The sequence below is a fragment of the Quercus robur genome, chromosome 6, assembly GCF_932294415.1.
Source record: "Quercus robur chromosome 6, dhQueRobu3.1, whole genome shotgun sequence".
In the NCBI taxonomy this organism is placed as follows: Eukaryota; Viridiplantae; Streptophyta; class Magnoliopsida; order Fagales; family Fagaceae; genus Quercus; species Quercus robur.
Window position 1 is genome coordinate 44,904,220 of NC_065539.1, and position 23,420 is coordinate 44,927,639.

Below are 23,420 nucleotides of genomic sequence, written 5' to 3' on the forward strand. Positions count from 1 at the left end.
AAAAAATACATTTTTTCAATTTTCACCGTCACTGAAAGAGAAAAAAAAAAAAACAAAAAAAGAAAGAAAGAAATAATGTCACATCAAACTACAATTATCATAGTGGATCCTTAACGTGCGCACTCTTCCAATTCTTACCTTATTCTTCCGTGACGACCGTGACCTCCCTCTCTCCTCTATTACCTCCAACCCAACGTGTGCGTCTCCATAAATTGACGAAACTACCCTCTCTATTTCCTTGGTCACCACGCAATATCGCCGTCAATTTCTTGAAACCAAAGGACATTTTAGGTCATTTTACCTCCTCACTTCTTACAAGTTTCCACATCACCTCTCACTGCAACAAATCAGAATCTCTCAACACCCAACCAAATCTCTCAAAACTCTTTTGAAACCCTAAATTCTTCCTCAAGATTTCTCTTTTTCACTTTTTTTCATAAATCAGACATTTTATTTTTTTCCTTCAAAATTTTCAATTTTGAGTAATTTGATGCTTTTGGCTTGAGGTTTTTTTTTCTCTTTTTTCCGATCTCCGCCGTTGAGTTCCCCATGGCGGCGGGGACAATGGCGACCGCCGCCGGGGCTGTGGTGCTGCTCTACTACATGCTGAGCCGGAGGCTGGCGTCGTCGTCGTCGGCGCCGAAGGTCGACGAAGACGGGGGGGATAGGAGGAGCAGCGGCGGAGATTTGTCGAGATCGAGTAGAAAGAGAATCGCTCGGAGGCCAGCTCAGGCTCCGGCGACGCTCTTCGAGTCGATCACGACGTTGTCGGAGACGCTTCGGTTCACGTACTCGGAGACTCTAGGCAAGTGGCCGATCGGCGATTTGGCGTTCGGCATTAACTATTTCATGCGGAGGCAGGTGTGTTCTTAAGGTTTTTTGACAAAATTTTGATTTATTTGCAGTGGTTTTATCGTAATTTTGTAGATTGTGCTTGGTTAGAACTGTCTGCTAGCTAAATTTTGTTTCTTTATGAGTCTTTTCCATTTAATTGAGCTTATTTTTTCGTATTGTAATTGTTAATTTTTGACTTTCTTGCTATTTTTTAGTTTTGTAGCACTAAAAAGCGTCACAGTGCTTGTGAACTTTATAAGAGAATTTTTTTTTTTTTTTTTTAAAGTAATGCTGTGTGATTTAGTTATTTTATTTGTTTATTATTTAAAATTTGTTGAATGATAAAGTTGTATTTCCAACAGTAACAAGAGCTGAGAGTCTTGTAGCTTAATTGACAATTCTTGGTGTTTCAATTGGAGACATCTAGAGTTCACCCCCCCCAACTATTGAATTATAAAAAATAAAAAAAGAAAGAAAAGAAAAGAGGAGGGTGGATTGGGACGGATGCAATTGGAAAACCAGAGATTTTGGGGGTTAAATTTTAGTATCAAGCATTGGTATTTGCCTGTTAGCTTTCACAATAGTAGATTGGTGTTGTTTGTGCATTTGAAACTGAGAGGCAGTAGGTCATTCAGTAGATTAGTTGTTACGTTATTGGTCTGTTGCCAAGGAGCTATAGTCAATTTTTCTTCTTCTTTTTCCTCCTCTTTTATATTTTATTTTATGTTGTTTGTGTTGTTAGCTATAATGGTAATGTGTGATTGAAATGTTACTGAGTGTGATGTGCTTGCAGGGTAACTTACAAGTTGCAAGTGTATATGCTGGTAGTAATTGTATTCAACTTAAAGGTCCAGAAATTGTTGCGGAGTTGAATAAATTTCTGAGGTTGTTGACCCTTTGTATGTACTTCTCAAAGAAGCCTTTTCCGGTGTTTTTAGAGTCTGCCGGCTACTCTTATGAAGATGTCCTATTTCAGAAGCCCAAGGCAGCGGTATGTTACAGTCAAGAGTATGCGTTATTTGATTTCAACTCAAAACTTACACAATGTAGATCATGTTGAACGTACATGCATATGGAGTGGTCATCTTTGTTCTGCATGAGAGCCATATTGCATGCAGCGATCTGGTTTAGTCTCTTATTTGGGTTTTAGTTCAATTGTTTCTTGGAATTCTCTCCGTTCCATCATCCATAGCACTTGTGCATCTGAGACTAGTTATTTCCCATATGAATGCTACTGTGTCAGAGGGCTCTTCACATGGGAAACAATTACCCACAGGACTGAGTGGATGCCATAAGTTGATGCCAGGCTCCACAATTTATGAGGTGTATCTGTGGAGATAAAAAATAGTAGACTATAGCAAGAAACCCTTGAGCTAAATAACAGAAAGGAGTTTAAAACTTGAGAAAAATAGCCTTTTAAAATTTTGCATATTTTTCCTGTAAACTTATGAGACTTCTGATGTGGGCTAAACTTGACAAATTTCAACTTTTAGGTTTTGGCTTTCTCCTTTGGTGGTTGTTGAACCTTTTGTCTTCATACTAATCATGATATATGCGATCAAGCATGTATTGCTAGTTTGCTTATGTGTTTTGTATTTAAATTAAAATCATAATTGAGTATTGTTTTAATTACCAGAACAATGATTGCAGCTTTTGAAGCCTGCTTTCACAATTATACAAGATAAAGACTCAAAATGTTTCCTTCTATTGATTCGTGGTACTCATAGCATTAAAGATACACTAACAGCAGCAACTGGAGCAGTGGTCCCTTTTCACCACTCGGTTTTACATGATGGTGGAATAAGCAATTTAGTTTTAGGATATGCTCATTGTGGAATGGTTGCTGCTGCTCGTTGGATTGCAAAGCTTAGCACTCCTTTTCTGCTCAAAGCTCTTGATAAACATCCTGATTACAAAGTTAAGGTACAGGCTATTAGTTCTAATTTGATATTATAAATCACTATTTAATTGTGCTAACTCTGCTGATAACTTTTCTTTGTGTCAAACAAATTAAAATGGCATACTTTTTGACTTCTTTGCGCTCCTTTGCATAAAGAAGCTTTATTTATACTGTTTTTTCTTACTTATCAAGAAATAAAATAAAATAAAATAAAATGGCATCTTGTGGTAGATCTTAACCTTTTCTTTTTGGATGGATAATAAAAGGATAAAAAGCATAAATTAATATTCTTGATGTTTTCCTATTAAAAATTTCATTTTTTTTTTTAAAATTTTTATGTTTCTGCTTGTATTTCCGTGAATACTTTGTTCAATATCATCTGTTCAAATTCAACCTATCAAGGAATCTCATGTTACCAAGCATCTTCTTATAGTTCTTAATTAATCTTGTGACTAATAAAAAAAACATTTTGGTCAGTTACTAGCATAACCTTTCATATAACTTAATTGATTTCAACATGGCCCTTGATGTAAAATTTACCACAACTGGAAGAGGATTTTATTTTAGTGAAATATGATATCTGCAGGTACTTTGCTTTGCTAGGATCTTCTCTGTAACATATAGGGATAAGATCCGCTCCATTTATATCCTCCAATTCCTTCCAATTCTTAGCTAGATGTGAGACACATGGTATGTATTTGATTTTGTGTAGTTTACATGGGTTTTTAAGACCATTGGTTTTTTTAAATGCTATGTGTCTACATTTATATTAAAATTGGAAAAAAAAAAATGGAGGATTTAAATGGGAGAGGATCCTTTCCCTAAGATATAAACCTCTAATTCTTTGTTACTCTCTGCCATGCTATGTCATCATCCAGTCAATTTTGGAAATTAAATTACTGTACTGAATTGGTTCATGCAATATAGGTTTTCATATATATAATTTTATTTTGCCTTAGTTTTTCATTTTGTCATTTTCAGATTGTTGGGCATTCACTTGGTGGTGGTACTGCTGCGCTGTTGACGTATATTCTACGAGAACAAAAAGAATTATCCTCGACAACTTGTGTCACATTTGCCCCAGGTATGTACTGATCAAGCCTGTTGCTTATGTTTGCTTTCTATTTCTACTGATAGCTTTGTTTTTAGTTGCTTTGTGAAGTCTTCATAAACTTTTATAACTAGATTTACCTATAAAGGATTAAGAAGGTCATGGGGACAAAGGATTATCAATGTGTGCACCTGCCTTGTTTCCTCATTTTGTGGCATCTTACTTGATGATTATCTTCAGTGAAGTCAGAATGATGTGGACTTCCAAATTAAAAATGACTTTATCCCCTAGTTTGCAGCTTTTGTTTCCATTGTATGTACCATCTATCAGTTATGTTTCAGATGGCAGTGGAAAATGTGAATTATTTCTATAGAGAAACAGAAAAGGCTCTAATAGATATGATGGCTAATTTATCTAAATATCAAGTGAACTCTTAAGGGTGAAGAAGATGCTCTATAACATTAGGAATACAAGATATGACATAACTAAGGACACCGGATAAAGTTTATTTGCATGGCATGGTGGTAATATGACAATCTCCTTTATTTATCATATGTCAATTTCCTTGTCTTTATCAAGATATTTTCTTAAGTTCACATGATGAATAGCTTCATTTGCTCCACTAACTGCAAAAGATTTTCATGTGGAGGACTTTAATTATGCAAATGAGCTGTAGCTCAAATGGCATCTTTGTCGCAGGTTCAAAACCCAAAATGTGTTTGTGAATTTTACCAATGAAAACACAAAAAACTAGAGGACATTAGTAATCAAAATCCATTGAAGTTGTCAGAATCATTGCATCAACATATTAGTACAATGGAGGAAAAGATATAGACAATGGAGTGTAGAAAGAAATTGTCTTTTGAATTTGTAATGGTGCTCCCCTCCCCCCTTTTTTCCCAAGGTGCTTTTATCTTTGTACTACAATTTTAGGGAGTGTGCTTATCAGCTCTTGTTAGACAACAGAAATTTATGCCTTTGATTTAATACGATGTTTTTTTTTTGGGAAGGGATAAATTAGTAAAATGTGATTTCTTAAGTGCTTGTTTTATAATTGTCATTCTGCAGCTGCCTGTATGACATTGGACTTAGCAGAATCAGGGAAACACTTCATTACTACTGTCATAAATGGTTCTGACCTGGTGCCAACATTTTCAACAGCTTCTATTGATGACCTTCGCTCTGAGGTGCTGTACCTCTCTCTTCTGACTGGAAGTGGATGTATAGAAAATTTGTAGTTGAAATTCCTAATTTTCAAATCTGTTCCATTACAAACTTTGGGACTCCTTAAATTGTTATTTTCAGGTGACAGCATCATCATGGTTAAATGATTTGCGGGATCAGATTGAGCGTACAAGGGTCATAAATGTTGTTTATCGCTCTGCAACTGCTCTGGGGTCTCATCTACCATCTATAGCTAGTGCCAAAGCCAGGGTTGCTGGTGCAGGTGCACTTCTGCGGCCAGTATCCAGCAGCACTCAGGTAAAATTTATCTCTGTTGTTGGTTAATCTCTTCTAGTATTGTTTGCTCCTGCGTCTCCTTCTGAAGACCTAGATTTAAGCTAGGTATCAACAGTGAAATTTTTGCAAGTAATGATTTCTTAAATCTATTAGGTAATGAAAAATTATCCTGTCAATCTTCATGACAAAAAAAGTTTTGACACTAGGTTGAGTGCACAAGTACTGATAGAGTCATCTGCTTAGATATGCTGTAATAAAACCTTGTATCTTTTCTTTTGCTAATGGCTTTGTAGCAAAGCCTAGTGGCATGTCCGAATCTCCCTCATGGGGAGAGCCTAGGTACAAATTCAAAGCTTTCATCCCCTGCTCCTATGTATTTGTATGATGATGCCGTTTTGCTTGGTAAATTTTAGGTTGTGATGAAGCGTGCAAAGAATGTTGCTGAAGCTGTTGTCAGAACACGCTCATCTCTGTCATCGTGGTCTTGCATGGGTGCACGTCGCCGTCATGTAGGCCCCCTATTGGATTCTCAGGTCGAAAATTTTCCTGAAGTAGCTCTGGAATCTGAAAGAAATTCTGAATCTGTTGCAACTGAAGTGATAACAGGAAACCCTATTGTGATTAAAGTGGAATCTAATTCTTCTAGCAGTGGATCAGGACATGATGATACTGACGAAGAAGAGCCACTCCTTCCAGATGATAGTGTCATTACTGTGTCCACTGTGGAAGAATTTACTGAAGGTGAGTTATGGTATGAACTCGAGAAAGAGCTCCAACGGCAAAATAATGAAACAAACATTAGAGCCCAGGAGGCAGAAGCAGCTGCAGCTAAAGAAATCATTGAAGAGGAGAATATGCTAGCAGATGCAGTGGAAATCAATAAGCCGATATCATCATCAGAAGTATCAGAGAGCCACCACTTCTATCCCCCTGGCAGAATCATGCATATTGTTTCTGTACCTTCATCCGATACTCCTAATGGAGATCATGATGGGCACACGGAAGAACGTGTTGGCATTTTTGAGACACCTAGAGAACTTTATAGTAAACTGCGGCTTTCAAAAACAATGATAAATGATCATTATATGCCTATGTATAAGAAGATGATGGAAATGTTAATCAAGGAACTGGAAAATGAAGAACCTTGTGATTGTGAAATGTGAAATGAACAAACTAAAAGAATATATATTGTACATAACCCCTTTTATTAATATACTATTGATTTCTTCTGGATGCTATCGTTCTTGTTTGATATGGCGGTCGTACTGTGTTGGATGAAATGAAGTTAATCAAACAGAGTATGCTGTTCCTTTTCTCTCTGTTGGATCTTTTACCAAAATACTGTTTGGTGCATTTGCTATCATGATATTAAATACTTATGATTTACACAAACAGGATTGATGATTGAAAACTCTGATTTGAAGTCTTCCACACCCCCCCCCCCCCCCCCAAAAAAAAAACTCTAGAGGTACAGTTCAATATTTTTTAAAAAATCAATATATAAATTAATGATATAATTGAAATTAAATAATAAAATAGAATAAAAATGACAGGAAATTCTATAAGATTAGAAAGGAGGATGAATTTCAAGTACTGGGGTGATTGAGAGCTTTTAGAGAACACTGAACACGTAGAGCTGGAATTAGCGATGACTGATGCATCTGAGGGTCCTAATTCAAATTACTTTTAAAAGATAAACAATAAGGATTCTTGAAAAATAATAATCTTCAATAATATCTGATATCGCCAGAGAAATAATGGAAAGCTCAATGGTGAAAAGCTTAAATAACCACTAATGGTCCATGTGACCAACCAAATAATTTAGATTCTTGAAGATACATCCAAGTTCCATGTGCGCTAAAAACTGATACAGCTTCATATGTTGTATGAGAAATATTCTGATACGTCAATGATTTAGCTGAAATGGTATCCTTTATATGAGTCCTAAAAATTTTGAAAATAATGTGGAAGGGGAGAGTCACTTTGAGAGGCTTCCTCTTCTTGATTTGTTAACTGTGCAATTGCTTCTAGTAATTGCTGCTTATATTCCTTTGATTCGACTGAGGCAAACTTAACTTGATTTAGCAATTTTAAATTGATGCTGATCTTTGAGACACATTCCAATTCAATTTGCTTAATTTTTCTGACAACAGATTTGATTTCTGATGGTTGAGAAACTTATAATGGACAAAGTAGAGTGATAATTTTGGTAATTCTAAAAGAAGAGGGGAAGGAGGATAATTCTTTGTAAATGATTCAAAAACGTCTTTCATACTAAGTTTTAGTAAAAACTAGTAATTTATCATTACTTGATGTAATGTAACGTGGTGCAAGTCCATTATTTAAAATTGAATTTATCAAAACTAAATTATAATTTTTCCCCAAAGTTTTGGTGCTTAAGCTTAACCATATCAATAGTTTAAATGAATTTCTTGAAACTTCAATAATCAGTAGATATTTAATTATCAAAACAGGAATTATGATAAATGATTAAAATAAATAATGGGAAATTTCTTAACTAAGTTTTAATTATTAGAATTATAATTCTTTTGAATTTCTTACTCGGCTAAAAGAGAGTTTCCAAATGCCCTTCTAAAAGGTACCAAGTTCAACGAATGCATAATTTGACCATAAATATATTCTCTGCTACATATCTCTGTCAATTTGAGTAATTGAAATGGTTTGTGAGCCCAGCCACATGAGCCAGGCTTCCAAAAATTGACGGGCGAGCCCACCTAAGTAGGGTGGAGCTCGCTCGCCTCAATAGAGGTGTGTGTTCGTTATGCTAGGTGTTGGCACGACCCGCCGTCTCTATACGATCATAGACGAGTCGCCTTTCACCCCTGACAGGACGAGTCAGTTTTAATTTCTTCTCTCTTGTTTACTTATAGAAAAGTCTGACCCTTCTACTTCTTTACTTTGGCGATGTGGGACTTCAGTACCCCTTTATTTTATGCTTAACCAATTCCTACTCTACGTGGACTCTTTTCAAATTTATATTGAAAGTGGCTCATACTGTTAGATACGAAACTGTATCTAATGACTTTTCTATATGAATATATTGTTGGCTTTGTGGACATAATATCTTCCTTGTTCAGATCATTTGTAAAGACGAACTTTGGAAACATTCAGAACATTAGCTATCAGACGAACTTTGTGAATGAGATGGGATAATTAGAAAACACAAAGGATGGGTCTTTATATTCTTTACAAGATAAATTCTGGAAAAGTTGAGGAAAAAATTAGACTTACTACTTCACTAGCGATTGGGTAAAACACAAAAGACAGTCCCTCATTAGACGCATAAAATGAAATGGATTTTACTTCTACAAGACAATCTCTGCCCTAACCTGCTCCAATGACAGACTGTGAGTTATAAATAATTACTTTCACTTGGATCTACCACTTAAGAAAATTTTGTCTTTAGTTCTCTCAAATGAAATGCCAAATCGCTATTATGCATAGGCAAGCAAAATTTCGGGGTTGCATGCTGGAGGTCAGCATGGTATTTCAAAGCTTAGCTTTGCCATAACCTCTTTCCTTTCGGCCATCACAAAAGCATGTTTGGGCTATCATGGTGAAGTGAACAACTTCTTCCCACAGTAGTAATAAATAAATTCATTTTGGACTTGGCGCTTCAATCTTCTCAAGCCCCAAATGATCTAAGAATAACAGTGTCATGGTTGTATATAAGACAGGTAATACCACACAAAAACCATTTTAAGAAGAGTAAAACAAATCTGAAAAGGGCATAAAATTGCTTAATTTCAATGCCAACAATGGACATAGGTATCCATCCTGTATGCTTCTTGGAATATAAATTACTGTTCAATAACAAGATTTTATAATCTATCTTCCCTTGTTAATAAAATTTACAGCTGTTCTGACCACCTTGGCCAACAGAAAAAATAAGGTTGAAGAATGTGTTGTCTCTGGTGCCTTCCTTTTTCTTGAGGAACCTTTATTGCAGGTACATGGTCTGTCATATATATATATATATATATACACATATGATCAGTCAACCACCATAACGGGTCTTGAGGGATTCTGGAGGCTCCTCTTCCATGATGCCTGAACCTCCTGTGGCCAAGTATTCACGAATGGTTGTTTTTCGGTCTGCAAGGAAAGTGTGATCCAGAAAGTTGTTGTAGGCTGCCTCACTGAGATTCTTTGCCGCTAACACACTACAGAATATTTCATCACCTTCAGTTTATGTACAGAAGTTGGCAAAACAAACAGGTTAAAAGAAATGCATATCTGTACAGGAACTGGAAATCATCTTATGATGCCAGTGCACAGTCAAAACAGGTGGCTATAAAGCAGAAGTTCGTGCTGAAGCTCCCCATGCATGAGCCATATATAATCATAGACATCCAATCAAACCATGAACAACTTTCCAAGGCGATAAAGATACAAAATACAGGTTACTACAGATATACTACTGTGTCATGTCTCTGTTCATGTGCAAGAGACATATGTACAGATCAGTGCAGATGTGCCTTACAGATAAGAGGTCACTAGTTTATTTCAGAAACACAACTCAGTCCGTCATCTAATATTTTTATATTCCTTGATAGCAAAATTTTAAGAACGCATAGCTTATATACGTCCAATACTTACCAGTGCCGAAGATAAACACGGCAAGGTAAGATGTCATCCCGCCAAATCTTATCGATGTTGTATCGTCCATAGTGCTGAAAATAGATCTCCTTGCTTCCTGCAGGAAGATAACTAGCATATATGGTATCACACATACTCCCTTTACATAACTATAAATAAAGAAGAAATGTATGAAAAGAGAAAAATTATCAATTGATCCAAAAGATGCATTATGGAACCTAGTGAGTACTCACATGGCATTACTGCTTGTTAATTAGTATTTATAAAAGGAAAAAACTGTAACAAAAAATGGCAATTGTTCATGGAATATTATATTTGAAACCTACAGCTCCATGGAAAACTAAATATTTGCAATCAGAAAACTCTTTCCAGCTTTTCAATATTGAGAGAATAAATAAACGAAAGAGATGGCAACACCCATGTATGACAAAAATCTCACCAAGCCTTTGTTCTTGCTGTGCCAAAGATAGAGTTAATAAAATTAAAAACAGCAAGACAAGAAATAAAAAGAGAAAAGGCAAAAATATCATAGTAACTTGTTGCTTAGATTTTCTATATGCAGGTATGCATCGTTTAACTTGAAAAGGAATATTACTGGCTAGGGGCATTATGGCAAACCCAGATAAGCCATATAAATGCTAGGAAGTGACATTTGGAAATAAATATTGATGTCCAGAAGTTATTCTAATATTCCAAAACCAATAATACCCTCTAATAGATTACCTTCGCATCGAATTTGAAAAAATTCCTCATCACTATAACGAGCACAAAGCACCTGCATTGATAACTGAATTAGCAGTTATCCTCTGGATGACTTTATACATAACTTCTATCATATCCCAAAAAAATAAAGGAGCAAGACCCTAATAAAAAATTAAACAATGCAATTGCATACTAAATGGTCGATTTTCCACACACCGCCAGATTATCAAATGCCTTCCCATCAAGTGTTTCAGGCAGAACCTACAAGCGAAAAAAACAAATCTATAATTAATACTAGTGAAAATAATCAATCAAAACAAACACAATGATAGGTAGAGTAAGCAATCTAGCAACTTACACCTAGAAACCGAAATTCAAGCTCCCTCTTCATAAAAGCCGGAATCTAATTACAAAGTAAGATATTGAGTTAAGCTTCACAAAAATTTATCTGCTATTAAATTTAGTTCACTCATTTTCACAATTCAATATTCAAAGCAAATATAGGAACTAAAATCATACATTATACCTCTGACTTTTTAATCTCGAAAACTGTAACAATAAGCGTTTCGTCTTCACAAGGCTCTACACTCAAGCTAGAAATCTCCTGAAAATTTCACAACAAACATTTAATGAGGTCATTAACTTTTAATCCAAGATTACTATTCAAAACTAAGACATTTAATAAGGTCATTAGCTTTTAATCCAAGATTATTATTCAAAACTAAGTAAAAGCAACAACAATAAAACCTTAGTTGCAAAACTATAGAGTCAGCTATATCCTTAATGGGGTCGTTCATAGGTATACACCCCAAATTGTACATGCATAAGATCCATTCATAAATAGTGACTAAATTTTACAACTTTTTGTTGTGATAACGTAGGGAATCTTTCTAAAGAAGAGCCCTTTGAACTCGACTCTAGCAAGTAACTGACCCCACTTGTTAAAACCAGTCGTTTGCTAATCATTGGGCATTCACCCATGATGGGCTAAGCAGTTTATGTAACTCTCCATTGTATGGACTTGGGATCAACCGTGAACAAAATACATGACACTAGCCCCTGATGCAAAGTTAACTAAAGTAAAATTAAAATAAATAAATTTTATTCGTAGGGTAACATTTTCATATTTTCTAAGAAGCTAAAGGCCAAAAGCTTTTACCATTCCCAAATTTCTCATCTATTTCCTAAGCTTTCCCGGAAACCAAACAGACTACAATACAGGCAAAGTATAAGATTGATTAAATTGATCATTTTCCTTAGCGTAAAACTTTAAAAAAAAAAAAAAAAAAAAATCCTCCTGCATTTTCCCGGCACGCAAACAGAATATGGAAAAATATAAAATTAAGAGGTTAAAATAAAGATTGCAGAGAACCTTGGTTTCCGGCTTGGCTATTCCACGCTCAAAGAAAATCGGAGCCACGTGAGCGAACACTCGCCGAAAACCGTTGAGTCTCGCAACTCTGAAGTTGATCAGATCAGGAAACGTACTCCTCGCGCTTCTCTCTGGTTCGCCAAAACAATATTGACCGTACGATCAAAGTTCAAAAAACAAAGTGCGATAATGATGATCGTGATGAAAGTGCAGTTTGATCGATCGTACCGGAGAGGAGGGAACCGAAGCCACAGATGGAGACGAGGCCGTCGGAGGAGACGATGGTTTCGAAATCGGACTCGTCGGCGAGTTCTTCACTCGGTTTCAATAAAGGAAATTGTGGCCGGTGAACCGAGGACATGGCGGTCGGAGATCGAGATCGTCGCCGGAGATCGATTCGGAGAGGAGAGTGAGGTAGAGGAGTAAAGCGAGTGAGAGTGTGAATGAGAGTTGGGCGGTGGAACCACGCGCGGGGGGTGGCGAGTGGGGGAGGGAACGAGAGAGAAAGAGAAATGGACATGAGATTATGAGTTAAGAAGAAAGTAAGAAACAGGTAATGGGCGATGGAGATTTTGAGGGGGTATATTAGGGATTTTCGTGAGTAATTACTAGGGATGTTTTGAAAATCGATTTTACAAAAATTGAATTCAAACTAAGACTTGATTTCGCCAAAGTAGAGTTTATGCAGTGGAACTTGAGTTTTACTTGAGATTTTAGTTCCACATTGGTCATGCCATGACAGCTATTACTTGCATAGAACCTGATTTTGGCAAAGTCGAGTTTTACTTTGAACTAGATTTTAATAAAATTGAGTTAAAAAAATATATATATATATATAACTAAATAACTTGCTAAAATGACTTTTTTTAGTTATATGGTTCAAGAAAAGCTATTGTTTATTAAAAAATCACGATCCTCTCATCTTGCTTTGAAATAAAGTGTTTTTATTTTTATTTTTGTTTTCCCTCAATTGGCTACTTGTATGTAGATACTACATACAAGGTATTTTAAATATGTTTCTAGGTATTTTAAATATGTTTCTTGCGGATAAGCGTCTCTTGCATAAATGCACAAAAAACTTGTATGTGCATATTTGTATGTACATATTGTAGCAATTATGCATAAATGCACAATTTTACACCCACTTATGTGGGTATTTTTTGGGTCAAAATATGCAAAATGTGTAACTTTTTCTATTATACAAGACTTTGCATCTTCTGATGTAAATGCTCTAAGATCCCAATACAAAAGTAAAGCATGTTTACAGAGAAGTAAAAAGATATGCTGACACCTTGCCAAGCTTGAGAAGATGAAGATCCCAAAAGAAATTCGTTATCAATTTGTCAAACGCAAATTAATATACAAAATTATCAAGCTGGCCAAGATGACATTAGTAAATTAACATGTTTATGTTTATTACGTTCTTCAATTTATAAATCATGTGATTTCAGATACTCAAATAAACTATTTTTCTTTTTGTAACATATCACTACCAGCGGTGTTAGAGAGGAATACCAGTAATGAGCATCTTCCAACTTCCAAGTACCTTCCAAGTTGTCATGTAATATATATATCCATTTATGCAAGAGTTGACTTTGTAAATTCAAAGCTGGATAATGCAATTTCTTGTTCTTTGCTGAGTGTGAAATGCTATTAGAATTTGTTTTGTTTGACCAAGTACTATGTGTCATACTGTGATAGAATATGGCACCTTCATAGCCTCTTTTTCTCCCCAAATTTTTTGAGAGGAACAAGTTGGGGGTGAAGCATTTTAGTCCCAATGAAAAAATTCAGTTTCTCAGTAATGTTTCTGATAGTAACAACTTTAATGTTGTCAAATAGCTCTTGCCATGCTGATGTCAATGAAAATACGGGTCTGCAGTACTCAAAAGTTGATTATTCTGCAACTGAGGATGGCTTCCAGACCAGTCTTAACAATCTATTTATTTCACTTGTTGTCAATGGGGCTCTTCAAAATGGCTTCTACAAGACCACAGCAGGAAAGAACTCCGACAAGGTTTATGGCCTCATACAATGTAGAGGTGACATATCTGGCAATAATTGTGCTGGTTGCACCAATAACTCCATTACAGTTGCATTACACGCTGCCCAAAGAGCAAAGAGGTCTGGGTTTGGTTCAGATGGTGTTTTTTGCACTATTCAACTGAGGAATTTTTTGGGGTTATGGTAGATAAATCAGTGGCATTGATGAATGAAACTGATTATGATGATCTAGCAGTGATTTCAAATGGACTCTCCTTCATGAGTGGACTTGCATCTACTGCTCCAAAACAGCCTTTGATGTTCCAGACTGCAGTGATGGATGTTGGACAAAGTGGGAAGAGGTATGGCATGGCTCAGTGCACTAGAGATATCAGTAGTATTGACTGTGGCAATTGCTTGGATGCTCAATTGGTGACTTTAAGGACAATAATTGGAAGTAAAAGAGGATGGGAGATTTATGGGTCCAGTTGTTTTATGTGGTACCATGATTCCAGTTCTATTCCAACATTTCAATCACAGCAAGTGAGTTCTGTGGTTATGTTAGGTTTTTTTTTTTTTGGCTTTTCTTATAAGAAAAACTTATTTTTATTAATCATAACATCAAAATCAGAAAATTTTGATATAGTTTTTGTTGCTTTTTTTTTTGATGAAGTGAAATTGATGTATTTCACTACAGGTGCTAGAAGACTCTTCCTAGGGAGTTGGAGTTGGCACAATCATTGCAGTGCCATCACTTCTGACACCTTTGTAGCTGTTTTTTTCACCATTCTATGTGACTTCTGATGGTTGTTTTGGCCAAACATAGATGCTCAAGATTAAACAAATGAGATGATTGACCCTACAATAGATTTTGTTTCTTAGCATCAAAGTTTGATTTTACTTCTGATTCAGATCTGCCTTTTAGAATCCATCTCCATTAATTTTATTTTTCCACCAACTTTTGGCTTCTTTACCTTTCCTAACACTTGAAACCCTGCATCTCTGAGGGCTCTGAGTGTAAACATTTTTTAACATAGAGAATTATAGATCCACCAAAACATTTAATATGCTATTAATCAACTTGAGCTTCCTGTTTCTTGTTTCTCAAATTTGTTTAGTGCTCTGTAGTGGTGTGTGCAATATGCAAGGGTCAGCTTTTGCCATTGTAGAGTTTTCTCTATTCACAAGTATAATCATCCACAGATTCCAATAACTGCATCTAAGGATATTGGTCAATGCCTTTCAAATTATACATTAAACAAAATGCTTCACAATAATGGCATATTCAAACTTATAACAATTGTCATGTCAACCTTGCTATGCTACATATCCAGTGGTCAAAGTATATTTCAGATTTTACAACGACAAGTTGAACTGTGTATTCCATGCACTGGCGGCGCCAAAGTGTTAATCAGGGTGGTCACAGTACCACCCTGATTTTTTTTTTTTTTTTAATATAACTTAAAAGATTTTGAGTTTTAAATTAATATGAGTTTTTGACCACTCTAGAAAGAAAATTTGACCACCCTAAAAAAACACTTGAACACCCTTAATAACAATTGAACCCATTAAAAATAAAATTCAATTTCTCCAAAATTTTTGTTAGTTGAATGTGGAAAAAAAATATTGTAAGAAATGCTATATTTATAACATTTTCGTAACAAATCCTAAATAACAGGTTGTTACTGATGAATAAAAAATAATTTTAGTGGTAAGTTCAAATTAGAACCAGTAAAAACTTACAACTTAGGTTTTGTTGTGAAAGTGTTGCAAAAATCATGTGGACATAACACTTTTCAAAAATTGCTTAAACAAACATATTAGCATAAAATCTCAAATCAAACGTTTAATTGTGATTTTTTAAATTGTGCTTCAACTGGCATATTTTAAAATTGCTATTTTTTATATATGAAAAAATGCACACATTTCAAATAGCTAGTATGTTAGTGTTTGCTTTAGTTTTTAGCCGAATTTGTTGGATTTATGTAATATATTTTTTCAAAAAGATAATGTATTTTGTTTATATTAGTACTTATTTAGGCAATATAATAGTAATTGAATAGGAAATCAGTAGCTTAATAATTGCTTGGTTATGCATATTGAAAAAGATGTAGTTAATAATATTAATAGTGAAACTATCATATCACACAACAATTTTAAAATATGAAAACTTGTGAAAGAAAATTTTAAAATTTTATATATTTGAATATGTTTTTATTTTGTGATGTTAATATATTCAAGTTTTATTATTAATATATTTATTAAAATTAAGTGTTTTTAATGATCACCCTGAAAAAAACTTTTTGGAGCCGCCACTGATTCCATGATAGAGTAAATTTGGAGGACATGTTAACCTTATGCATTTTCTGTTACTCAGAATCAATTAGTCCAATAAAGGTTTACATATATACAACAATTTTGATGATAACTGGAAGGCAATGGCCATAGGCAATCACCTAGCTTTTCTCATGCAACCTATTTTGAGACTTGAATAGGGTTGATTCTTGATTGGTTGAGAGGTTGAAGTGTGAAAGAAGAGGCAAACAGCTGAGATGTCATCCTTTGCAATGCCTCGCTTCTTATGTTTCCATGCATGAACAGCATGCTCCACCAACCTTTTAGCTGACTTTTCTCTAACAGGTGTTGAAGAAACAATCTGTACAGCTTCTTGGTTGGAAATAACATCCCATAGCTGAAAAGAAAAGAAATGAGCTCCACATACAATGTAAAGTAACTATGTTATTCATAAGGCTAGATAAATGTGCTCAAACTTATGCCATCACCATTATACTTGACTTCTCAAAACAAGTTTACCTTACCTTATACTATGCAATGATATTTCAAAAAACATCACGAATAATGTTCTTGTTATTTATATTCATTCCACAATTTCTGTACACTAGATGATATTATCTTATGGGAGAGTAATTTCATTCAAGAACTTGCTTCAGGTCATATCCACTACTCGAGTTCTGCATCTGACAACTGAGTATTTTGTCATTCTAAAATATCTACTCACAATAACAATGGAAATTATAATGAGTTGTGAGTAAGAGGGGGAAAAAAAGAGAGTAATTGTGTGATTAAGAGAAAGTCCGAAGGTCCTAGCCAAAAGAGAGGAAAAGAGAGAATTTGGAACCATCATCAAGAAAATACGTACTCCATCTGTTGCCAATATGACAAATTTGTCTCTGCTAGTTATGTTCCTTTGTGTCACATCTGGCACAGAAATAAGCCCAAATTCCTTCAGGCAGTAGTCACCCAAGGCTCTTGATAGTGCTAGTCCTGGTGTCTCACCATTAGGCCTCCAGATCCTGTGCACCCCAGGTTCATCATCTAAACAAAAGACTCGCCCTTTGGATTGTGCAATTCGCTCAGCCTCCTCTGCAACCAAAATAGAAAGGACTGTAAATTCTTAAGTAATAGATACACGTGCATACACAGAGAGAGAGAGAGAGAGAGGCTAACGAGGTAAATTGGGCTTGAAGTCAATGCTAAGCTGAAGTGGTACCAAATGGCCATCATCTGATGTTGTTGCCAATACAGCTCGGGAATCACCAACATTTGCCATGACAAGATGTTCACCCTGAAGACAATTGGTGAGTAAATAGTTCAAGCTACTTATGATCTTTAACAATTCAAAGATCCATAACAGGCCCATAAATAGTACCAAAAAAAAAAAAAAACAAACTTGCATCAGGCAACTACAATAATAGTCATATTACTCAAAATAATCTCAGAAATCCAATTTTTCCTATAGTTAACTTGATTACTAGCTAGGAAAGGAAACATTATACTTACTCACACTAGATGATAATAAATAGCAGACGGCACATACTGTGACAGAATTGGAAATGAACTTTGAACATGCCACCAAGTTAGAAAAATATGTGAATATGATATAACATACACCATTCCAAACAGTAGGACAAGTACAACTGCTTTTCTGAGCTAGCCTGACAGACTCTTGAATGAGTAACTTGTAATAAGACCTATGTCCACATGTTTTTTCTGTAAATTGACAGTCTAATGACTGATAAACCAAATCTTATCATATGGAAGATATCTAATCACCTGTTTAACAAGTGTCAGAGCTGTAGTACCGCTACAAAAAGAATCAATTCCGGGATGATGCTTAAGCTCTTGGTCAACAGCCGCATAAGTTTTTAAGTAGGATTGCTTCCATATATCAAAAAGATGAAGGTTTCTATCCACTTCAATTTCAAAATCCAGGTCAAGTGAGGTTGAGGCTAGAGTCTCTTGCCAATTGCACAGCAAAGAAGCAGGCACTGATTTTCTGACCCTTTTGGCTACAAGGTGTCCCCATGGGCCATGCCCATCAAAAATCCCACAAAAAAGCATGTCTTCTTGGCATCCAAACTCCTAACAACCAAACCACGCTGATAAATTGATCAGAAGGAAGAAAAAAAATTTAAAAGAAATTAGATCTGCTACATAAGTCAAATTTTCAAACGTCTGTAATGGTTTATGTTAAAAACAGCTAGATATCAACATTGAACATGTAGTGACATACCTCCCAAACAATTAAGCAATCCTGATTAATTCCTTTCATCCCTCTCTTTGAGCACACTGACACCAAGTTGTTTGACTTGTTGGCTTTCACAGTGCCAGAAGAACTCAATATCAGCTCATTCTTCTTCGCTTCCTTTGCCAACTTTTCTGCAGTTTCCCTTCCAACATCGTTCTTATTATTCGCCTCTTTCTTGGTTGGTACACTTCTTGTGAATCCATCAAGAAAGGAGGGAAAAATCACCATCACCTATATAGCCCGATCTTAACTGCAACTCAGCTGCTTTACAATAACTATGTTAATTATTTGATAAAGTTCCAAATTACAAGTCCATTTAATTGCCAATAAAATGACAAAACAAAATTTAAAATATATGTACTTTTTCCTCAAAAATAACTTTGAAATTTGAAATTTTATCTAACATACAATATATCCAGAACTTGTAAATTTAAGATTATAAAGTCAGCTTCTTTTTCATTTTTTTTGCCTCAGCAACCAAACGGAAACTACCTAAACCAAAATTAAATATTCAATATACCAGGGAAGTATTTCAAACCTAATGTATTCAGATGAAAGAAGAAAATTTTATAAAATTGAATAGTCATTAGACATGCAATTACAACAACAGTGCTCTTTCAATTTAATTTTCAAAGCCTCAGCAAACAAGCCATAAGAAACTAAACTAAATAGCTTTATTAAGCCTAAAGACTTTTGTTTTCTTATATCCTAAAGTGAAACTAACAATATCCAAAGTGGAAGTCTAAAATTTCTTCTGTTGTACATTTTTTAAGCATCTAAACAAAGCATATAGGATTACTTAAAACCAACTCAACTACATTTTTTTACACGTATGCCAAAATTTTCTTAGCTACCTAACAAAGACAGAAGACTTAAAAGTTAAAAGAACCCATTAATTTGTGGCTGCTAAGAAAACTAACCCAATAAAATAAAACAAGCTTAGACAATTTTTGCATAGTTTTGGTATTCAATAAATAACAAACACACACCTCAACTACATACCCTAGATTCACCCAAAAAGAAAAAGAAGAAGAATAACCAATTAAATACGAGAAAACAATCAGTTAAATGCCTGAAATCTGATACTTCTGCCAGAAAAGTTCCTTCTAACCAAACCTTTGAGACCGATAGGCTTTAGTGTGGCTTACACTGCATTCTTGTTTTCTTCCACTTGCAAACCCAAGTGTACCTACGTAACGGATACCTTTATAGCAAATGTAAGTTGGTGTGAAAATACTATTAATGCCATGGTTTGGCTACTATGTGATACAAATAGCAAGGGCATTCTGGACATTATGGAGGTGATTCGATCAGGTTGGGAGTTGCATCATCCCCGCCTACTTTTGACGTGCTTCTACTAAAAAGTTTAGTTTAAGAAACCAAATGAATAATGCATTTGGAAGCATCATCAAGGGATTATAATGAACTAATCAGAATATCCTAAATGAGGTCGGTATTAAACATATACAAATAGCTAATGACTAGTAGTACATTGCATGCAATTAAATAAGATATTTATATGGATGAAATAGGTTTTGATTAAAATTGTATATCTTCTTGAATAGTTAATTACTAATACTTTGTCAAACAAGAGTTCAAGGACGAATGGATTGTAAATAAATCCAAGGAACCAAATAAAAGGCTATTAGTTGCCAGCTGTTTAGGTGGACCATGGATGTCAAATGTCAAAAAATATAAGATAGTTGTTAGTTGTGACCCTTTTTTTGTTGTTGATATGTGCATATTATGGACTTGTTTGAAAACCATAGAGCTTTTAAAGGTGAAAATGTAAGAGGGACCAGATATGCGTGTTAGATTCTAGTTGTAGATTGAGGAGATATAAAGACAATAGCAAGGCTTGGAGCAAGAAATATAAAGTAGAGAGAAAAGAGTGAAGATATAGATTTAGATACATCATACGTGAGGCCATTGGGTTGCAAGTTGCTACTAGTGGATTCCAAGTCATCATTAACAGCAGTCTCAATTATTTGACTAATCTGAGAAAAAAAATATGAAGAACCAAGATCAACCAAATCACTAAAAAGCTTCCAAGAAGATAGCATATTCATTCAACAAGTGTGAGATAAAAAAAAAAAATATATATAGAACCAAGATCAACCAATCAAAATAAATGAATCAGCTCTTTGTCCTCAATAAGTACACCAATCTGAAAAAAAAAAATTTGTGATACTTAATCGGAAGCTACTCCAAAGGCAATGCAGCTAAACATACAGTCAAACCATCATATAAAATGTTCGGAGTTAAACTGTGGTGTCCCAAATAATATTATCACAAAAACTATCAATTCAAAATAGTAATCACACACAAGATATAAATATTTACGTCGAAAATCTCTTTGAAGGAAAAAACCACGGGACAAACTCCAAATCAATTCATTATTTGTCAAATCAATTACAATAATTTATGTGTATGTCTCACGGCTAAAAAAAAATCTCTCATATTTTTCTTTGCTTTCACACACACTAATTATTTCTCTCAAAAATAGCAACACTTTGCTCTCTCCTTTCTATTTTCTTCTCTACGCACAGCTCTCTCTTGGCTATCTTCTTTTCTCTTGACTGCACTCTCTCTTTTTTCTTGTGCAGCTTTCTCTTTTTTTGCTCTTGCACATACTCTCTTTGTGTCTTCTCAAAGGCGGCAGTCCTTTACTCTCTCATTTTTCTTGAGTTCCTCCCAAGCAAAAATCCCTTTTATTCTCTCTTGATTTCACGCTTTATTTTTTTTCTCCCCAAAGGGAGGACCCTTGGGCCAAAGCCAAAGACAAAGCCAACAAATTCTTTGTAACATTGTCTATTTATAAGACTCTTTTCCTATTCCCTTTTAAACTAGGAATACATTATTTCTTTAATAAGGAATAAACTTCCCCTCCACACCAAGAAATAGTCTTTCCTTTTACACAAGGGAATAAACTTTCCTTCTATACCAAGGAATAGTCATTCTTTCCACACAAGAAACCTAAATTAATTTTTCCTTCTTTAACTAGGAAACCTAATTGACTTTCTAAATCACAATTGGAATTTAAGACAATTTCCCAACATAAACATGGACAAATCTAAATCAATCAAGAATTTTGACATAACTAATATTAAAAAAAATTTAAGGGAAAAAATGAAGAAGAATATTCTGCACTATTCTAATGCAACAAATGGTAGCAATCTGGGTATTAAAATAAAGTACTCATTCACAATGTTCACAAAATCCAACGTCTAGCTTATACAACCAAACCAATATGACATTAAGTTTGAAAACAAAGAATTTCCATGCAAAAATTAGGATTCATTTGGTAACGTTGTTCTGATTAACTGAAAACGGTTGCTTAAAATGCCATACCAATCAGCCCCTAAATCTTTTTCAAATTCATAATAAACCCAGTTCACCCAATTGCTATTTCTTAGAATTGCTGTGATCACAAGCTGGTTTCTTTACAACAGAAATCCTACTCCCAACAGTGGAGGACTTGAATACAAACTTATTAGCATCACCAGGAACCCCTTTCCCACCTGGGTTTTCTTTTTCTTTCTTGGTCGAAGAAACATGTTGCCACTTCACATCATCATCATGAATCCTTTTCACACAATCTTCATTCTTTGGCTTACAAAATATTGACTTTATAAGCGCTTCATCCTCTTCTTCTTCCAACTTCTTCTTCTCCTCTTCTCTACTCTTCAAGGCCCCAAGCATTGCATCAAAACTCACACCTTCACGTCTAGACTTCATGGATTTCATCTCACTTAGACCAGCATCAATCTCCATCTCTCTCTTTGAATCCAAAGCCTTATTCTCCAAACCCTTCATTGCATCACCCGTCTCCTCAGCTTCCCTTTTCCTTTTCTTAGTCTCAACCAAGTCATCCTCTTCACGCCAAGGCTCAAAGTTCCTCGTAGCGCCAGACTCAACAACGTAGTCACTATTTTGTGGGTCAGTTTTCATAGTAATCTCAGAAGAGCACGTGGTGCATTTGAAGTAGAACCTGAATATTTGAATACCCAGATAAGTCTCACCCATCACGTCTTCTTTGCGGGAATTGAACTTGGTGCCTTTGTAGATGTAGTTGCCGCAGGTTTTGCAGCGAATGCTCATTGGGAGCATCATGCGGACCTTGATCTGATCATTCTTGGGCTTCTGAACCCTTGGAAGCTTCGAGGGGTCCAAGTCCGGAGGGATGTACTTGTTCAACACCTTTCTCTCTCCCATCGAAGCGTTCTGCGATATCCAAATCCAAGAGGGTCTAAAGTTTCTGTGATAAATCTGAGATTTTGCTTGTATTTCAAGCAAATCTAAGTCGGTTTGAACTTTCAATATGAATGGGCTGGGCCAGAGCAAGACAGGTCCAAAATAGGTTTTGGGCTCTCCAAAACCCAACTTGAACCGACAACAAGACAAAGAAAGAAGAAAAACTTTAAAATATTAAATTAAAAAAAAAAAAACAAAGAAACAAACAGACAAAGGAAAAATGGGAAATTGGGCTATATTGGTTTACCCAATTTTCATCGCTCATCACTCAAAATTTGTGAGTTCTAATAATAATTGGTTTGTTTGATTTGATTTTTATTTTTAATTTTCATAATTCATCACTCAAACTTATGAGAATGAATATTGAGTTTTGAAAAAAAAAATTTAGGAGTTTTTAGCCTTATAGAAACTGAGTTAAGTGACTTAATTGTAATAAAACACAGACTTATGGGGCCCACAGGTAAGTGTTGTCACACTCAAGTTAGACAACACTTAAGTCCACTAATGGCTTTCTCTCTTTCTTCTTCAACTCTCTTTCTCTCAACTGTTCTTTCTTTCTTTCTTCTTCAACCCGGACACAGCACACACTTCATGTGGTTCTCTTGGAACTCTTGACCTCAGTTAGGTCTCTCACATTAAAGCTCTCAACATTATATTTCTTTCAGTCTCACAATTCTCTTGGTCTCTCATCTCT

General features: G+C 35.2%; 4 protein-coding genes and 1 pseudogene across 9 annotated transcripts; 2 read left to right on the plus strand and 3 right to left on the minus strand.

Annotated features, from left to right (window-relative positions):
• Positions 1–177: 177 nt before the first annotated feature.
• Positions 178–6,484, plus strand: LOC126688986 (uncharacterized). Its single transcript, XM_050383944.1, has 7 exons — positions 178–861; positions 1,628–1,825; positions 2,485–2,757; positions 3,716–3,818; positions 4,854–4,972; positions 5,091–5,267; positions 5,660–6,484. The coding sequence occupies exons 1-7, from the start codon at positions 550–552 to the stop codon at positions 6,407–6,409; spliced, it is 1,932 nt and encodes a 643-aa protein (XP_050239901.1). The 5' UTR covers positions 178–549; the 3' UTR covers positions 6,410–6,484.
• A 2,499-nt stretch (positions 6,485–8,983) lies between these two features.
• Positions 8,984–12,608, minus strand: LOC126688987 (uncharacterized). 2 transcript variants are annotated; one of them, XM_050383945.1, is made up of 8 exons: positions 12,169–12,587; positions 11,941–12,071; positions 11,095–11,172; positions 10,927–10,971; positions 10,785–10,829; positions 10,590–10,641; positions 9,867–9,963; positions 8,984–9,430 (listed from the first exon to the last, which is right to left on the minus strand). In XM_050383945.1, exons 1-8 carry the CDS (start codon positions 12,458–12,460, stop codon positions 9,265–9,267), a joined length of 906 nt encoding a protein of 301 aa, XP_050239902.1. In that variant the 5' UTR covers positions 12,461–12,587; the 3' UTR covers positions 8,984–9,264. The 2 variants fall into 2 exon arrangements, with proteins under 2 accessions (XP_050239902.1, XP_050239904.1); XM_050383947.1 differs by having other exon boundaries at positions 9,408–9,449; positions 12,169–12,608.
• A 1,024-nt stretch (positions 12,609–13,632) lies between these two features.
• LOC126690250 (cysteine-rich repeat secretory protein 38-like) lies at positions 13,633–14,727 on the plus strand (annotated as a pseudogene).
• Positions 14,728–16,250: 1,523 nt separating this feature from the next.
• LOC126688988 (probable protein phosphatase 2C 34) lies at positions 16,251–19,734 on the minus strand. Of its 5 annotated transcripts, none has more exons than XM_050383950.1 (6): positions 19,589–19,734; positions 18,458–18,733; positions 17,998–18,306; positions 17,392–17,509; positions 17,084–17,307; positions 16,251–16,615 (listed from the first exon to the last, which is right to left on the minus strand). In XM_050383950.1, the coding sequence occupies exons 2-6, from the start codon at positions 18,698–18,700 to the stop codon at positions 16,376–16,378; spliced, it is 1,134 nt and encodes a 377-aa protein (XP_050239907.1). In that variant the 5' UTR covers positions 18,701–18,733; positions 19,589–19,734; the 3' UTR covers positions 16,251–16,375. The 5 variants fall into 5 exon arrangements, with proteins under 5 accessions (XP_050239907.1, XP_050239906.1, XP_050239908.1 ...); XM_050383949.1 differs by having other exon boundaries at positions 19,545–19,696; XM_050383951.1 differs by having other exon boundaries at positions 19,512–19,691.
• Positions 19,735–21,768: 2,034 nt separating this feature from the next.
• On the minus strand, positions 21,769–22,765 carry LOC126688989 (uncharacterized). Its single transcript, XM_050383953.1, has one exon. It carries the CDS (start codon positions 22,685–22,687, stop codon positions 21,878–21,880), a length of 810 nt encoding a protein of 269 aa, XP_050239910.1. The 5' UTR covers positions 22,688–22,765; the 3' UTR covers positions 21,769–21,877.
• Positions 22,766–23,420: the final 655 nt, after the last annotated feature.

Coding starts and splice junctions, on each gene's coding strand:
- LOC126688986 (XM_050383944.1), top strand. CDS start 550: ATGGCGGCGGGGACAATGGCGACCGCCGCCGGGGCTGTGGTGCTGCTC. Junction 2,758..3,715: donor ATCCTGATTACAAAGTTAAG/GTACAGGCTATT, acceptor TGTCATTTTCAG/ATTGTTGGGCATTCACTTGG. Junction 5,268..5,659: donor CAGTATCCAGCAGCACTCAG/GTAAAATTTATC, acceptor GGTAAATTTTAG/GTTGTGATGAAGCGTGCAAA.
- LOC126688988 (XM_050383950.1), bottom strand. CDS start 18,700: ATGGTGATTTTTCCCTCCTTTCTTGATGGATTCACAAGAAGTGTACCA. Junction 18,307..18,457: donor ATTGCTTAATTGTTTGGGAG/GTATGTCACTAC, acceptor TTTGGTTGTTAG/GAGTTTGGATGCCAAGAAGA. Junction 17,308..17,391: donor CTTCAAGCCCAATTTACCTC/GTTAGCCTCTCT, acceptor TTTTGGTTGCAG/AGGAGGCTGAGCGAATTGCA.
- LOC126688987 (XM_050383945.1), bottom strand. CDS start 12,460: ATGTCCATTTCTCTTTCTCTCTCGTTCCCTCCCCCACTCGCCACCCCC. Junction 10,972..11,094: donor TCGAGATTAAAAAGTCAGAG/GTATAATGTATG, acceptor CTTTGTAATTAG/ATTCCGGCTTTTATGAAGAG. Junction 10,642..10,784: donor AGGCATTTGATAATCTGGCG/GTGTGTGGAAAA, acceptor TTATCAATGCAG/GTGCTTTGTGCTCGTTATAG.
- LOC126688989 (XM_050383953.1), bottom strand. CDS start 22,687: ATGGGAGAGAGAAAGGTGTTGAACAAGTACATCCCTCCGGACTTGGAC.